Source organism: Phyllopteryx taeniolatus, chromosome 2 (assembly GCF_024500385.1).
Source record: "Phyllopteryx taeniolatus isolate TA_2022b chromosome 2, UOR_Ptae_1.2, whole genome shotgun sequence".
Classification (NCBI taxonomy): domain Eukaryota; kingdom Metazoa; phylum Chordata; class Actinopteri; order Syngnathiformes; family Syngnathidae; genus Phyllopteryx; species Phyllopteryx taeniolatus.
The window spans coordinates 19,718,813-19,734,943 of record NC_084503.1 but is presented as its reverse complement, the minus strand read 5'-3'; the positions used below and the strand labels follow the sequence as shown (position 1 = coordinate 19,734,943).

Genomic DNA, 16,131 nt, shown 5'->3' with positions numbered 1-16,131 from the left:
ATGGTGGAGTTCATCTATTTACTAAACTGGACCTGACGTCGCCCCTTTCTGCAAAAGAATGCAGCCGTGACGGCCGTCTGATTGAAAATATTGACAACCAATCAACTATCACCCTGGTGACGACTCTTCTTCTTTTCTAAGCAAAGCTAAAAGTGTAACTATATATTACAGTAAGGGATCATTTACACAGTGCGGGAGGCCTACACTCACCTGCAGTGTTGGGAAAGTTCATTTTCTAAGGCAGGTGAGACCACGCGGCAGAAAGGTACACCTTCATGTCATTTTCAAAATAAAATTATTGCTTAATTTAAAGAAAAAAAAACACAAAAAGTCATATTATGATTTTTTTTATCTCATTTTTTAAAATACTTTTTGTTTGTACGTTTACGATCACGTTCTTCATCCAATTGGATCACCAAATCATGAATTGCCATATTATCTTATACAGTCATTCCTTCATTTTATTTTGAAAAGCAAAAGGTTAAGCTGCTAGTGTGCCTGAAAACTTCACAGTAGAAGTCGGATCCACAGCTCCGGCAAAAAAAAAAAAAAAGAAAGTGAAGACTTTTTATTTCCATCAGGAATAGGAAAACAAATTTCTCTTAACGTCATCAAATCGAAGTAAGAAAGTACTCAGTGAAAATAAGCTATTCAAGTACTGAGTCACTTATAGTGAGTAACTTTATTTTTTAAGTATGAACATCAAATCAAATAAAAATAACTACATAAAATATGAATGTGTACATTCAGATATTGCTAAACAATATCACTTTATCTAAATCATAAATACAATTTTATAAAATAAAATATTTGTAAAATAACAAATTAAGGCAAATTCAGCTCCAAGAAATGGGCACATACTTTACTGTTTCCACTTGTTAAACGGCACAATACTGTAGGCTCACCAGGGCAGACTGCAAAAACAAGAATGAGGCTGCACTGGATGTAAAAGGTCTACACACCCCTGTTCATATGCCAGGTTTCTGTGTTGCAAAAGAATTTTGACCCAAAAAATAATTTACAAACTTGTTCCACCATTAATGTGACCTAAAATTTGTACAACTCAACTGACATATTTTTTTAGCTTTTTGAGAGGGGGATCTCAAACTTACCGCAAGGTGTTTTCTCAAGTTAGAAGTGGGCTGAAACATCCAAGTTTGGGCAATGACAAAACTGTGCCCATCTGAACCATCCATCCATTTTCTGAGCCGCTTCTCCTCACGAGGGTCGCGGGCGTGCTGGAGCCTATCCCAGCCAATCCCAGGGCACATAGAAACAAACAACCATGCCCACTCACAGTCATGCCTACGGGCAATTTAGAGTCTCCAATTAATGCATGTTTTTTGGGATGTGGGAGGAAACCGGAGTGCCCGGAGAAAACCAACGCAGGCACAGGGAGAACATGCAAACTCCACACAGGCGGGGCCGGGGATTGAACCCAAGTCCTCAGAACTGTGAGGCTGACGCTCTAACCAGTCGCCCACCGTGCCGCCCCATCTGAACCAATAAGTAACATAATTTTGACCATAGATTTGTGGAAGTACAAAGCGTGAGTTAATTAGTTGGTTTTGTATCTAACCCTTCTACATCATTGACAGAAGAGCTGCCAGGGAAAATGCTCCTGCATTACATTAGTGTTGGACATGGAGATTATTGAACTTCAAAGGGATGTTGAATTGAAACTAGACAGAGCTTGAGGTGAGGAATCGATCTGGTCACTCGTGAGTGGAGATAAATTTCCACTGTGTGTGTCATGTGTACTGTATGTTTTTTCATATCTGCTTTTGAGCATGCTTCTGAATGCTACTAATTTGAACTGAAAGTTACAGCATTGAAGGGAAATACCAGTAGCCCTATTTCATGTCCTTGTTGGGCATTGTTTTTCAGACGACCTTGTAGTGGTAGATCTAAGCTTACATTCTGCACAAAAATCAAAAATAATAATAATATAATAATAATAATAAAGTAAAAAATGATCTTGCACTTGAAAAGGTTTGTTACCACTGTTCTATGTTAACTAGTTCAATTTTCAGTTCAGTCAAATGAACTATTTCAGTTCACAGTTCATAATTCGAAATTTTGAACTAAGTTCACTGTCCCAAAAATTAAGTAGTTCATAATTCTTTTTTTTTCTCCGCTATATGTTGCTGACGGGCTATTACCCTCAAAATACTAGCATTTCATTTTCCCATTGTTGCCCCCCCATTCAGTCCACTAAGTAGCCAGCTGCAACTTTCACCCTACAATCTCAAAAACTTGAGGACAAACTTGTTGCTTGAATTGTGTTTTTTAAATGAGGAATTAAAACAAGAACTGGACTTTTGTCTTTAATCTGCAGACAAAAACACACAACACAGTATGACAGGAGGGATGGTGAAAGGGCATTGATAACTTTGCATTCCTCGTGGCTCTGGCATACTATATTAACAAAATATTTTATCTTATCTAGTCTTATATTAGAAAATAAAATTCCATATTATCATAGCGTGATCAGTGTACTTTTTTCTTTTTTTCTTGTTTTTAATAAAGCATTCTCATGCAAATGATAATTTTCCAAATAAAGAACCCATTCTCTCCCATTTACGGAGTATCCTTGAACACACCTCGCGCAGGTTTTTTTTAACCATGTGTATTTCATGTGTTTTATGAAATTGCATTGTCCCCTTTCAAATAAACTGATTTAAAAAATACAAAAAAATGTATACAGTGTGTCCAGAAGGGTTTTGTCCTGGATGTCCCTACCAAAAGCTGGCTCTATTGAATGAAAATTTAACTTTTGTTAGACCGTTCACAGGCCCCAGAAGTTCTCAATAACGTTCATCAGGCCGAAATTAGACTGGTTCAGGGATGATGACGTCAGCCATTTGAACGTGGTGTACCGTACCGTACAAAAATGACAATATTTATATTGATTGTGGAGTGGAATGTTAAAATAGACGCCACGGTGATTCTATTCGAGGAAGGTGAGGGGAACAACTCATGAATCCACACTAAAAATTATATTAATATTGAAGATATGAATTTAACAATTACCCGTGTCGTTATTACTACTGTATAATTGTTCGGTTGTTGCATGTTTCGAATTGCATCACGTCACACTTCAAATCACATTTGTAGCTAACGAAGCAGGCGGGTGCAGAGTATAAAACGGACCACGAACGTCCTATAGGCCCAAATGTAATTGATATGAGATCACGTGATGCACGCAAATGAGCGTTTAACATATTTTCTCACATCAATGCGCGGGTGTGCTGATATGGGACGGAGTGGACAACAAATGAGATGAAGATGAAGACGAGCAATTGTGTGGGAGTGCGAGTGCGTTAAGAAGGGTGGGCTCGGTGGGGCCGCGAGTGTTGTTAATATGTCCTCGATGTGCTTTTAATGGCGCTAATTGAGCCTCGGGCAGCTGTTTTAAGAGCAGTTTGGACGAGGCGAGCCAGCAAAGCTCATAGAAATTCGTCTCGGTCAGGCCGGGCCGCCCATGCTTCCTGCTAACCATCTGCTTAGCTCGTACAAAAGGAGGATTTAGGGGGGGAGACAAGTAAAGGAATATGAGCTAATAAAAAAAAAAAAAAAAAAAAAAAGAACCTTTGAAGGCCTCCTCGCTTCTCGGAGGTGTCTGGGTGACGTGTGCGCGTGTTGCGCGTGCACGAGCGCAAGATGGGCGTTGAGCGACGTGCAAAGGATCACTTCACGAGGGGGGGGCCGCTGAATGATGACACTGTGTCACTATTGGAGTTGCTCCCAGCGGCCGGTTACTGCTTTGAGCCCCAAATGTCATTCTCACTGTCAAGTGGACCGATCAAGTTTGAGTTATTCCAAAAATATTTAAAACCTGGATGTCCCAAAAAAAAAAAAAAAAAAAAAACTGTTCTTATTTATTGACAGACCTTTCATTATAAATAACAAAATAACCTTTTATTTGAATTTCATATCTTTTTCTTATTTCATTTTTTTCAATCGAAACCTATGTTTTACACACACACACACACACACACACACACACACACACACACACAGTAGCTATATTTGCGCGTGTAAAACAAAGTTCCAATTTGGGAAGAATTATAGAATTAAATGTAAACCCTTCTGGGTTTTTCCAAATGCTTCAGATGTTGAACTGAAATAGCTTTATTGACCTTTCTGCTTTGGGATTTAGAATTTGAAAATGAACTAAATGAATACACTTGTAAAAAAAAAAAAAAAAAAAAAGGTGTTTAAAATGTACGTTTCAATTTTGAAAACGTGTGTTTTATTTCATTGTGGGTTTTTTTTTGTGTGCGTACAAAGCATTCTGTGCGTGAACAGGTTTGCCGGACAGAACACGACGATCAGGCTCCGAGTGGCACTAATAAGAGTTTTATTTGAGCGCTCGGCGTCCGCTCGTATGAATGCGTTTTAAATCAAATCACAGATGCACTTTTATTCAGTCGGTTAAAATAGCAGAACAAAACCGTCTTTAGAAATAGGGCTTTTTCTCTCTCTCTCTCTCTCTCTCTCTCTCTCTCTCTCTCTCTCTCTGTGTGTGTGTGTGTTGGAAGCGGGGAGAGGGAGGCAGAGAAAGGCCGGTCGCGGGGCGCCTCCTGCGCAGCTGAGGCTGACAGTTAAAGTTCATGCTCCTAACAGGATCACGAGCGCACACTTCTCCTGTTGTGCGCGCCGAGGCGAGCCGCGCCTGTGCACAAAGTGATATTTAACACATCTGTTAAAGCGTTTTGATAGCGACAATCCCGTTAAGACATTATTCCATGACGAGGGCCCCAGATTGAGTGTTGAAGATCCCGTGAAACCCGAAAAATCCATTTGCATTTCAGCGTCACGGCATAATAGAGAGCAGGCATGGGGATTTTTGTTTGTTTTGTTTTGAAATGCAAAAACAGATTGCAAGGAACAAGTGTATTCTTAAATGTTATCAACCATGCGTCCGTGGGAGAAACGAATGTTGTTCTTTTCTCCTTGTTTTTAATAATAGCTCATCGGGCAGCATATTTGCTGCCGCCCATTTTTCAGTATACGAAGTGAATGGATTGAGGGAAAATACACGAATGAAAAGCTCACACAATGAGACAATATGTAAAGATTGGTCTTTAATTAGGCAGCTCGCCTCGGCCCGACACAATCCGGTGAAAAAGAAAAGTGGTCCATATGCAAAAGTGATGAGTGGCCCTCCTTTGTGCTGCAGGCCACATTGTGTGTCGCTTGCTTATGAAGTCGAATGCAATCATAAATTGCGGCTCCGGCCAATCGCAACGGGCCATGAAAGCGGCCCGTGAGGAGAACTTTGTTTGGCTCCATTGTGGAGCCTGTCAGGCCCAGAGGGGTGGGCGTCGGGGGGGTCGGGGCGGGGGCGCTGCTATAAAGCTCCCGTGCCCACAGCGAGGAGACCACAGAGGACTTTGCAGACACTCCACCACATTCTCCCCTCGCTAAAACACGCGGAGTATTCCTCAGGCAGGCTTCCAAGTCGGGACCATGATGATCCCAAGCGTCATCGCGCCCCCCGCCCTCTATCCCGGCCTCTACCGGCCCGCGGCCGCCGCTCTGCCGCATCTGCACCACAGCTTGCCCACGGCCTTGCCCACCCACTCCAGCTTCCTCGTGGAGGACCTACTACGGATAAGCCACCCCGCCGCCTTCCTAAACCGGACACCGCCCACCGCCGCCGCCGCCGCCGCGACCACCACGATATCGTTCGCCGACGTGTGCGTGGATCGAGGCTTGCCCAAAACGTCGAGCAGCAAAGATCCCACTTTCCTCAAGTTCGGAGTGAGCGCCATCCTTGCACCGACCCCAAAGACACGTGAGTAGACCAAATCGCGTCGCATCGCGTCGCGTCGCGTCAGCCTGATTCTAACTTGTGTCGCGTCCCTTTGCAGCGGCGTCCCCCCCGCCGGTCACCAGCATGCACTCCAAGAGCTTCCACGTCCCCTGCTTTGACGGAACCTTCCAGCCCATGTTCAGGACGCCTTATTTACACGCAGGTACAAATATGATCTCACCCACACCCCCACCCCCACCCCCACCTTCTCCCCAAAATAGAAACAGTGAGAGAAGAAGAAGGAAAAAAAAATGTGTGCTTCTTTAATGGCCTCTGGCCCAGACCCACCCACCTCCTAATTAACCAATTATCCCAAATCGTCACGCTCAAATTAGAGGCGGGGTGGCCAGTTACAGCCCCCCAGCTTCCCACTGAGGGGCGTTTTTTTTTTTTTTTTTTTTTTGGGGGGGGGGGGGCATTTTTTTCCCACAGAGTCCGGGGGGCCACCGAGCCGCAATGGCTGCCAACAAAGGTTTTTTCGCCACTGTGACCAATTTGGTTAGTCCCCACCCTGGAGAGTGACTTTTACCAGTCATGCACTAATTTCCCCATTAGGCGCCATTGAGACATTTCTATATTCTCACAAGACCACATAGAGCAGGGGTGTCAAAGTCATTTTTGTCGAGGGGCCACATCGGTTTCCGTTGTTTCCATGTGTTTGGAAAGAGGGCTTGGGAACAAAAATGCTTGATTTGATTGTGACATGAAGTCAATTTGTGATATTTGGTCCACTTTTGAAACCCGAAGTGGCCACATGATTTGCTTTTGGCGGGGCCCATATGCGGAGGGCCGGATGTGGCCCCCTGGCCTTAAGTTTGACACCTGTGTCATTAGCGGTCAGGTGTGCATGGCCCCAAATCCGAAGCAACGTGTCTTCACGGTGCTTGTGTTTCCAAAAAGTGCTTCGAAAATGTCCCATCTGAGGATGTTTTTGCTTCAACCCCCGCCCCCCCCCCCCCTCTCTCTCTTTCTTTGGCCCTCTAGCGAGCCAATGGCGAGGTGAAATGAAGAATAATCTCTTAGAAAAGTCTATAAAAGTCTTTCATTCAAACTAATCATAATGGCGACGGAGTCCCTTTTATGGGCTCGGCTGAATGGGGCCAACAAAGAAACTCAGCGTCCTCAATAGCTTTTCGTGTTCATTTAATGAAAATGATTTGAGGGCACCAAGAAGAAGGGGGAGGAAAAAAAAAAAAAAAAAAAAAAAAGCTTCATTCCCCCCTTTTTGGGCATCAGCATTCTGGTATGCGCTTGTGTTTAGCTTGAAAGTGTAAATGTCCCTTTGTGGCCGTAATATATGGCCTTCGCCGCCTGTCCAGAGTCTTTTCTGAGTTAGTTCATTACTACACAATTACCGTTCACGCTTTATTAACTCCTCTATCCGCCCACGCAGGCCTCCTTCAAGGAAAGGCTGCCTCGTTTCCATACCAATGCTCCCGATGTGCTAATTAGTCACCTCGTGCCATTTCACCCCCCCCCCCCCCAAAAAAAAAAAAAACGGAGAGCCAGTGGCGACGCCTTGGTTTTGTCGTGACATTATGATCACATTTGGTCTTTACCTTTTCGTTTGTATCGTCTTCTCCCCGCAGCTTCTTCTCCCGTGCCAATCCCGGGGACCTTCTCCTGGCCGCTGGCCGCCCGAGGGAAGCCCCGCAGAGGGATGCTCCGGAGGGCCGTCTTCTCCGACGTGCAGCGCAAAGCGTTGGAGAAGATGTTCCAAAAACAGAAGTACATCAGCAAGCCCGACAGGAAGAAGCTGGCCTCCAAACTCGGCCTGAAAGACTCACAGGTAAAGACCAAAATCACATCATGCAACCACGGCTATACGACGCACTTGATTGTTTGACATTTAGGATCTATAATAATAAGTCATAATTAGACTTTACTGACGTACAAATTCGAGGTACTTCGCTGCCCATACCATCTTAGCACTTTTGTTGCTGCACTTTCGCAAGGTCTTTCATTTCCCCCAAAAGCACAGAACAGCAAACGTAGCTCCTTTTGACATTTGTTTGGAAACTTTTCAAAAGTGACTCCGATGCGAAGATGCAGAAAATCAGTCTGCAAAAAGTGCTGCATTTAAACGGTTCAACAAGTACACCGAAAACTATATATATATATATATATACTTACACATTCAATTTGTAAATAATAAACAAACCATTTTAAATGAACCTATACCAATGTATTTTGTTGATGATTTGACCGGTCTGTTGGAGCATTGCCACTCTGAAATCTATGTAACAATGGTCTACGTTAGTGGTTGTCAAAGCTTTCACACCACCATTTATGACCGTCATTGCAAGTGTGGTACAGTAATGTAGTAGGCATCAGTGTTCCTAAAAAAAAAAAAAAGGTATTCCTGAAAAGGATATTTAATATTATTGGAAGTCAGTAACTTTATGCACAGTTTGAACGTTAACACACACAAAAAAACGTCTACTTAATAATGTCATTAGTAATGTACATAAAAGTTAGATAGAAATTGTAGGCCTACGTAAAAATGTTAAAATACAATCAGTTATTTCGCAAATACGTTGAACTTAATAAGTTAAATACAACTGAACTTTTTGCCTCAAGGTGAAGATTTGGTTCCAGAACAGGCGGATGAAGTGGCGGAACTCGAAGGAGCGCGAGCTGCTCTCCTCCGGCGGCTGCCGCGAGCAGACGCTGCCCACCAAGGCCAACCCGCACCCGGACCTCAGCGATGTGGGCAAGAAGTCCGAAGACGACGACGAGGACGAGGAGGAGGCTTTCGGCAGGCAGACGACGCCGGGCTCCTGCGGTATCTCCTCTCCTTCGCTCTCCATCAAGCACTCGGACTTCTCGGAGTCAGACGAAGAGGAGATAACCGTGTCGTAGAAGGCCGCTTCACACTCGAAAGACTGAAGGAAAAAAAACAAAAACAAACAAAAAAACATTCCGAAGAGGATACCGTCCTAGCTCACGACGCCACTTAAGTTAGTTTTCAGTTAAAAAAAAAAAAAAAAAAAAGTTTCAAGGCAGCGCACCCGAACTGGACAGGATCTGCTTCTGAAATACATTTGCTGTTTTTGCACAGCTTCGTTCAAATGTACAGCGTTTTGTACAATTTTGTATGGAATTTTATGCCAAGAATATTGAGTTCAAGTTACCTTCACCTTAAATAGAGTTGTTTATTGAAAAAGATGTAGCTATTTCATTAATAATTTATATGAATTTGTTTAATACATGTTGTATTATGTGGTGTATATATGTTCATTTCACTTTTTGTACAAATACCAAATAAACATGTTCAGTATACAATTGAGTGTCTGTGTCGTTAAAAAAAAGTAAACAGAGATACCGAATCCAACCATAAATAATCATTTTTTAATTGAACCACAATAACTTAAGACTAGAACAGTGATATCAGAATCTCAGAGATGACAAAAAGCACCAACGTGCTCAGATGTAAAGAGACTGTACACAAAATACTCCTTTTCAAGTACTGTAACAAATCAGCTAGAAAAGTGTAGTCCAAAATGCTGAAATATCATGAACTATTTCCAAAGTTACAGTATGTTACATAGCAAAGTAGGCTAAACATTCATTGAGCTTGTAAGTAAAAAAAAAAGAAAAAAAAAAAGAAGAAAAACAACTGACACACTACTTAAATGCTTGAACAAGATCTCTCAAGTGTCTTTTGTGCTTACAAGGGCTCAGACAAACACACGCGATGCGAATGTGACGCGCTTCCATGCTGCACGTCTCTTTCGCGCTCTCAGTGCACATTCAAGCTTTTGGCTTCCACTGAAGATCCCGATGAATGTTGCATAGAATCCGTGACAAAAACACTGACATTGGATTGAAGCTGTGCTGGGCTACATGACTCAACTGCTTGTCCGCCCAACCTATCAAAGGCAGCTGTGAGGTTTCAAAACAATATACAATAGTCTTCTTACATTATCTTTAAACCCCATGTATTTGAATACATTTAACCTCCACATCAGTTATAATAATACATATAAACAAAGCAGCATATACACTGTTTCCAAACTCCCCTCTAAAATTTCAGATAATCAAAACAGTGTGTGATCACAGACTGTTACAGGATGGGATGAGGTATAAGGTACAACAAACCTCTAACTTCTTTCTCTCAAACACTCCACATTTGACTTGGAACAGCAAGCATATTCTATATATACTATAGTGGCCTTTTCGTATTTTCGCCAACTTCTCTTCAATGGGCCATGTATGCAACAAATCCAACTTATTCACTCATTCTCTTCATTCACGCAGTATTGGTATCGATGAACTGCCGACACTTCTCCTCAAACACTTTGGAAAGAAAGTCGACTCGGAGCCCTCTGTGTTTACAGCCTTTGAGACCAAGAATCAAAGAACATTTGTTAAAAAAAAAAAAAGTAAGGCATTTTTGTTTGAACTTAGTACAGCACCGAGAGATTTTTGTGCTACGAATGACCGTGAAGGTATTATGGAGTCAGAGCAAGAACTTGTGTGGAGGTAAAAGCGTAATTATTAAACAGAACATGCAGAAGGACATGACAGTAAACATGGAATCAATGTAAGTTCTGTCCAATGATTAGTATATTAGGTCTTTTTCACTTCTTTTTGTGGTCTCATTACTTATATATGTATTTTTTCCCCAGATGCACTTTTTTTTTTTTCTGCTACAGTCTTTGCTGGCTTCTTTGCTAGATCATCATCATGCACATAAAAATAGTCAATCTGAATGAATTTAAAGTGGTGTAATCGTGTCAAGTTTGAAGTGCAGTTGCACACTGGCCAGTAAACTTTTCAGTCTGGGAGGAGATGCAGAGCAGGTGTCGCCACCTGCAGGCCTGCTAGGTGCACTGCCGCCTTATGATGCGACTCAAATGGGGGGGGGGGGAAAGGCGGTATTAGTTGACTGATGGCTGGTGCTGATCGTAATGATGCCTTAAACATTGGCAGGCTGTGTGCTTTTCTTCTGTCTGACGCTGATGTTAAGCTCCTTCACAGAGGAGCCTGGGGCCACAGTGGTGAAAAACAAACCAAAACACAAATAAAACAACAGTGCAGCAAAAACGTGTCCTCTGAAACGTATCTGTTTCTTTTATAAATATTTGGGTTGCCTGCACCCAAATTAAGGTGGCTGGATTTTGTGGCATGATGTGAGACTCAAATTCTCACAGTGAGAGCAGACCATTAGCGTGGACGGTCTTGACGACAGATCGCACGCGTCGCGTCTGGAAGGCGTCACAGGGTGGACTCCAGTGACGAGTCCAAGATGTCGTCCTGGTGGCTGTTGCTGTTGGAGTCACTGTCGTAGCTCGGAGGGCTCGACGACGTCGCTGCCTCCTTCAGGCGCATCAGCATGTTCATCTAATGTAATGTAAAAAATTGCTTTAATTGAGCTGTACAGTGGTGTTTTCTCAGAGAATAAGGGCTTCATTCCAAATAGACTATCCACCAAAAGTTAGGCGCATGCTGGGCTTTGGGTGAAAATTTCAGAATCAGCCTAAAATGCACTATAACCTTTACAGGTGAACTTATAGTAATTCAACATTCTTTAAACTTTTGAATGCACGCTGTTCGATATTTCAGCATTTTTTGCACAACTTGCTGTGAAATTTATTAATTTGCTTTGTTTAACCAGAGGCGGCACGGTGGACGACTGGTTAGAGCGTCTGCCTCACAGTTCTGAGGAGCGGGGTTCAATCCCTGGCCCCGCCTGTGTGGAGTTTGCATGTTCTCCCCGTGCCTGCGTGGGTTTTCTCCAGGCACTCTGGTTTCCTCCCAGAAACATGCATGTAGGCAAATTGATGACTCTAAATTGCCCGTAGGTGTGAATGTGAGTGCAAATGTTTGTTTGTTCACATGTGCCCTGCGATCGGCTGGCAACCAGTTCAGGGTGTACCCCGCCTCCTGCCCGATGATAGCTGGGATAGGCTCCAGCAGCCCGCGACCCTAGTGAGGAGAAGCGGCTCAGAAAATTGATGGCTGGATGTTTAACCAGGTAAGGCAATTGAGAACAGTTTCTGATTTTCAATGCTAACCTGGAGGAAATTTAGAGTCCAGTGTCTTGCTCAAGGACACATTGACAGCAGACGGTTGGAGCAGGGATGTGAACCACTGAACTTCGGTCAGCAGACAGCCCACTCTGCCACCTGAGCCACAGCCCTGAGGCAGATGTGCTAACTTCTCGGAAACTAAAGCTGCCTATTGCAAATATATGACAAATAAATTGAAAGTATGTATAGCATTGGGATGTGGGCTGAGCTTGTCTGCCTCACATTTATGAGGTGCAGGCTTTGAATCTTGGCTGTGGCTTTCCTATATGTAGTTTGCATGTTCTCCCATCGTTGCGTGGGTTTTCTCCAGGTACATCTGTTTCCTCCCACATTCCCAAAACATGCATGTTAGGTTAACTGAAGACTGAAATGTCCGTAGTTGTGAGTGTGAATGGTTGTTTGGGATTAACCGGCGACCATTCCAAGGTAGTATCGGCCGATAATTAGCATTTTATGCTGATCGGCTTTAATGTCATAAAGCCGAAAAAAAACATGTGGTGGTGGCCACCAGTGCTCAGTAGAGGACTTTAATTCAAGGCTTGCTTTAGGTATGTTCATGTACTTTTAATACGATACGGCTCGCAAGCAGGCAACAAAATGTTATGTAGCCAAGCAAGCTAGTGCTAGCACTAACGGTTGTACGTAAACATGCCAGCGTTTTGTCAAATCATGCTCTAAAGTTTTGTTGTGTGTGAAGTAATTTAATTACAACAAAGTAATTTAATTACAATAAGTTAGCACCCATTATTTCTGTCATGCTGTAATGTTGGTTTGACCTGACTGATTAGAATACATGACCTGAATAGAGAATACTTTTGAAGATACTCAGTATACAGTACACAAGTATATACAGTAAATGGACAAGTGTTTAAATAGACACATTGCTCCGTTTTGTGACTGGATCAGTGATCGGTTATTGTTTTTTTTTTAAACTCGGTGATCGGCCCCAAAAATCTTGATCATGTAAAGCCTAGTCCAAGGTGAGCCCCGCCTTTGGTTTAATGTCAGCTGGGAAAGGCTCCAGCTCACCCGTGACCCAAAGGAGGAGAAATGTATCACAATTCAAGTTTTTCATTCATCCATTTTCTGTACCACTTATCCTCACTAATCAACCTACCACGCATGTTTTTGGGATGTGGGAGGAAACCAGAGTGCCCGGAGAAAACCCACGCAGGCACGGGAAGAACATGCAAACTCCACACAGGCGGGCGGGGCCGAGATTTGAACCCTGGTCCTCAGAACTGTGAGGCAGATGTGCTAACCAGTCTTAGACCGTGCCACCGTTATCACATTGAAGCATCAATAAATAACATTTTGTTTGGTCATAAGCAGAAAATCGATTGCTCTTCTTGCCCACAAGCGAGGGCATTAAGGTACATTTATTGCGCCATTTGGTTTTTCACTTCAATCAATTGGCAGTGTATCTGAAGATCGCTCGTAACTTAAATGTTGGCTTGCAACAGAAACCAAAAACAAACAAACAAACAAACAAATAAATAAATAAAGGAACCTAAAAACTAAGTTGGGGCTCATAAATGAAGGTACCTTGTACGAAAGCTGGTTGTTTTAGACAGGATTATGCAAAAATATTTTTTCACCAGCTACAGTATATTTACTGTAAATTCCCAATTAAGATCCAACCTTAGAATTTGTAAATTCATGGTTTATTTCCATACATTCCTGTTAATTCCCATGAAAATTTTCCAACTTAAAAAATTCCCAGAATTTTGCAGCCCTACCCACCAGTGGGTCTGCGTCACTGTCGCTCTGAGGCGGCTCTTTCCGGACACCTTCTCTTGGGGCCGAGTAGCCATCAAATCCCACGTCCTCTGGGCGCAGCTGCAGCAGCGGGGGCCAATCAGCTGGAGCGGGCGTAGCCGACCACGGGTAGGTGTCAGTCACCCAGGTGGCCGGGTCCTCCCACGCAGCCCGCCGGCCGTACAACTGTACAAAGGACGAGCACAAAGCAGAATTTTTGGGATGTTGGAAAAGGAGTGTTTTTTTAATTTTTATTTATATATATCTATCGAGGATGCACAATGTGAGTGATTTATATTCATCCAGCTAGAAATTGTTTATTTGCATTATGTATTTTTTTTTCTTCTTCGACGAAGTTGTGGATGATGACAGAATGATTACACTGACCCAACAAACAACTGTACATTAAGGAACACGTAATGAACGGGAACTATTTACTGCACAACCTGAGCCCGTGAGGCATTTTGGGACTCCGTCAACTTCACCAAAGCTACAGAATAATTAACCTAAAATGCATTAATTGCACGCTTTACATGGCAGGTTAATATGACAGTATATTTCTGTTTTTAATGTGGAAATAAACAAGCAATAGCAATCATAAACCCGAATATTTAGAACCTTTCTAACACTTTTTACGAAGGAGATTAACAAGAATAATGGTGAAACAGTGCACTTCCCAGCATTTTTATTTCATGAAACTCTGACTGTGGGTTGTATTATGAACAACAGCCTCTCGGGCATGTTTGCTATATTCCAAGTAAGTTTGTAAGTTGCTATTGCCCATTTAAACTAATTATCCAAACCCAAAGAGCCTCTGTTTGCCTTGTTCAATTTATCATCACTGCAACAGCAACGCACATTGTCGTGAATGAGTAATTTGACTCTGATTACTTGTCTAGACATAGCAACCAGCTCGAATAATTATTACTCTAAAAAGTGGTCATATTAGAGTGACTGCAATCACTGGTGTGTTACCTGTAATCCCTCTCGAACAGCCTCCAGCATGTAGGGAATGATGGAGTAATTCCAGAGATCAGTGAACCAAACTCTTGATCCCTCCACACCAATAGGACAAGACAGGAAGAGACGAGGACCTGTCCAAAACATAGACACAGACATAAGCCGCCGGTTACCTCTACCTTCTTCTTCCATTTGATTAATGAGTCAAGCTCTTACCTATGGTCACGTCTGAGGAGCTGTGTGTCTCCAAAAAACGGTTGAGATGGTGCCACACCCTCGGGATCCAGTCAATGATCTTCACCACCTCCATGTTGCGCGTTCGACTGCCGATTTCCATCTCAATCAGCTTCCTCCGTAGGAAGCGACCCAGGAAGCCTTTGACTGGCTCTGTGTGGTTGGCGCACAGCACCCACCTGATGAAAAGGCAATTTTAAGTCAAACGCTACATGTCTTGCGGAACAATTGTATATTTACAGGTCAACGTGTCAGTCTGAGTTAAAGTTTACTTGAAGTTGTGGTGAAGCTGCAAGTTGGGCGCAGATGAGGTAGCTTGACTCATGGTGCCGATGATATATGGGCTGAAGGGGGACATAATGCACGTCAGTAAGCTCTTCAAGGCATGTCAACTTCCCAAGTTATACTCGTGCCAGCATGTTTTGGGGGAAGTAGGAACCAATGAAAACACAACAAGGACATACTATCAGGTATATCTGCACAATCTAATTACAAGATCTGCATCAAATTTTATTTACAAAGACAAATTCTCCATTTTGACTACACAGTTAGATATATTAATTTAGGTGCAGGTTGATTATTGTGATTGTAGTTACAGTGCATGATACTGAAAGGTGTTTCTAATATTTTGGTTACCTGATCTTATGAAACAAGAGGGACTGCATCACTATGGCAGAATCTTTATAGCGGCGTGTACAAACGTGTAGTTCAGTGTAACCAACCTGTGCTCGTGGCTGCTGTTGAAGACGCCGTTGAAGATCTCGCCCAAGGAGCTGACGTGGTGCAAGTTGTCCAGGATGACCACTAGAGGGCTCTCAACGTCCACCACCCCGCTGCACTGCTCAACTAATCCTGACAGATACTGCCGAAGCTCCTACAGGGAGGCCGCGTTTCAGATGATATACCATTTAGCTTTTCAAAGTCCTATGTGTCTTGGTATGAGTGCATAATAAATAAGTGCAATAAGGTACATGTAAAATGTTTGTGTGTTCACCTTGCTGGATTTGTGGTCCACGTTGAAAGTGACAACAGCATGAGGGGTTAAAGGTCGGCCCTCTAGAAGCAGCAAGTGTCGAGACAGCTGATTGGCCAGATATGTCTTTCCTGTCCCGCTGGGCCCTGACAGGATGACCCGCCGGTGCTCCCTCAGCAGGGAGACGTAGCGCTGCAGCATCGGCTTTGGGATGAGGGTGTCAAACACCAGCGAGTCCACGCTGTCACTGCTCACGCCTACAGACACAAATGTGGGTCAAAGGAGATCACTGCAAATGTGTAAAACAACTTCATGTTTCACACATATCTTGTTCTCGCTGGCTGGATTCA

The 16,131-nt window shown here is 43.1% G+C and overlaps 2 protein-coding genes across 13 annotated transcripts in view; one reads left to right on the top strand and one right to left on the bottom strand.

Moving 5' to 3' along the window:
- Positions 1 to 4,521: 4,521 nt before the first annotated feature.
- dbx1a (developing brain homeobox 1a) lies at positions 4,522 to 9,120 on the top strand. Its single transcript, XM_061764587.1, has 4 exons — positions 4,522 to 5,803; positions 5,880 to 5,984; positions 7,411 to 7,610; positions 8,402 to 9,120. Exons 1-4 carry the CDS (start codon positions 5,476 to 5,478, stop codon positions 8,681 to 8,683), a joined length of 915 nt encoding a protein of 304 aa, XP_061620571.1. The 5' UTR covers positions 4,522 to 5,475; the 3' UTR covers positions 8,684 to 9,120.
- Positions 9,121 to 9,150: 30 nt separating this feature from the next.
- Positions 9,151 to 16,131, bottom strand: part of nav2a (neuron navigator 2a) — a 205,329-nt gene continuing 198,348 nt past the window's right edge. For all 12 annotated transcript variants that reach the window (XM_061764531.1, XM_061764472.1, XM_061764493.1 and 9 more), the window contains 7 exons: positions 15,803 to 16,038; positions 15,531 to 15,682; positions 15,081 to 15,152; positions 14,791 to 14,987; positions 14,590 to 14,708; positions 13,600 to 13,800; positions 9,151 to 11,167 (listed from right to left, as the gene is read on the bottom strand). In XM_061764531.1, coding sequence (XP_061620515.1) covers positions 11,042 to 11,167; positions 13,600 to 13,800; positions 14,590 to 14,708; positions 14,791 to 14,987; positions 15,081 to 15,152; positions 15,531 to 15,682; positions 15,803 to 16,038 — 1,103 coding nt within the window. In that variant the 3' untranslated portion in view covers positions 9,151 to 11,041. The remainder of the gene's footprint in view (positions 11,168 to 13,599; positions 13,801 to 14,589; positions 14,709 to 14,790; positions 14,988 to 15,080; positions 15,153 to 15,530; positions 15,683 to 15,802; positions 16,039 to 16,131) is intronic.

Bases quoted from the DNA above. Each gene is read 5' to 3' on its own strand.
- dbx1a (XM_061764587.1), top strand. From the start codon at position 5,476: ATGATGATCCCAAGCGTCATCGCGCCCCCCGCCCTCTATCCCGGCCTC. The intron at 5,804-5,879 runs GTGAGTAGACCA...GTCCCTTTGCAG, and splicing joins TGCACCGACCCCAAAGACAC to CGGCGTCCCCCCCGCCGGTC. The intron at 5,985-7,410 runs GTACAAATATGA...TTCTCCCCGCAG, and splicing joins GACGCCTTATTTACACGCAG to CTTCTTCTCCCGTGCCAATC.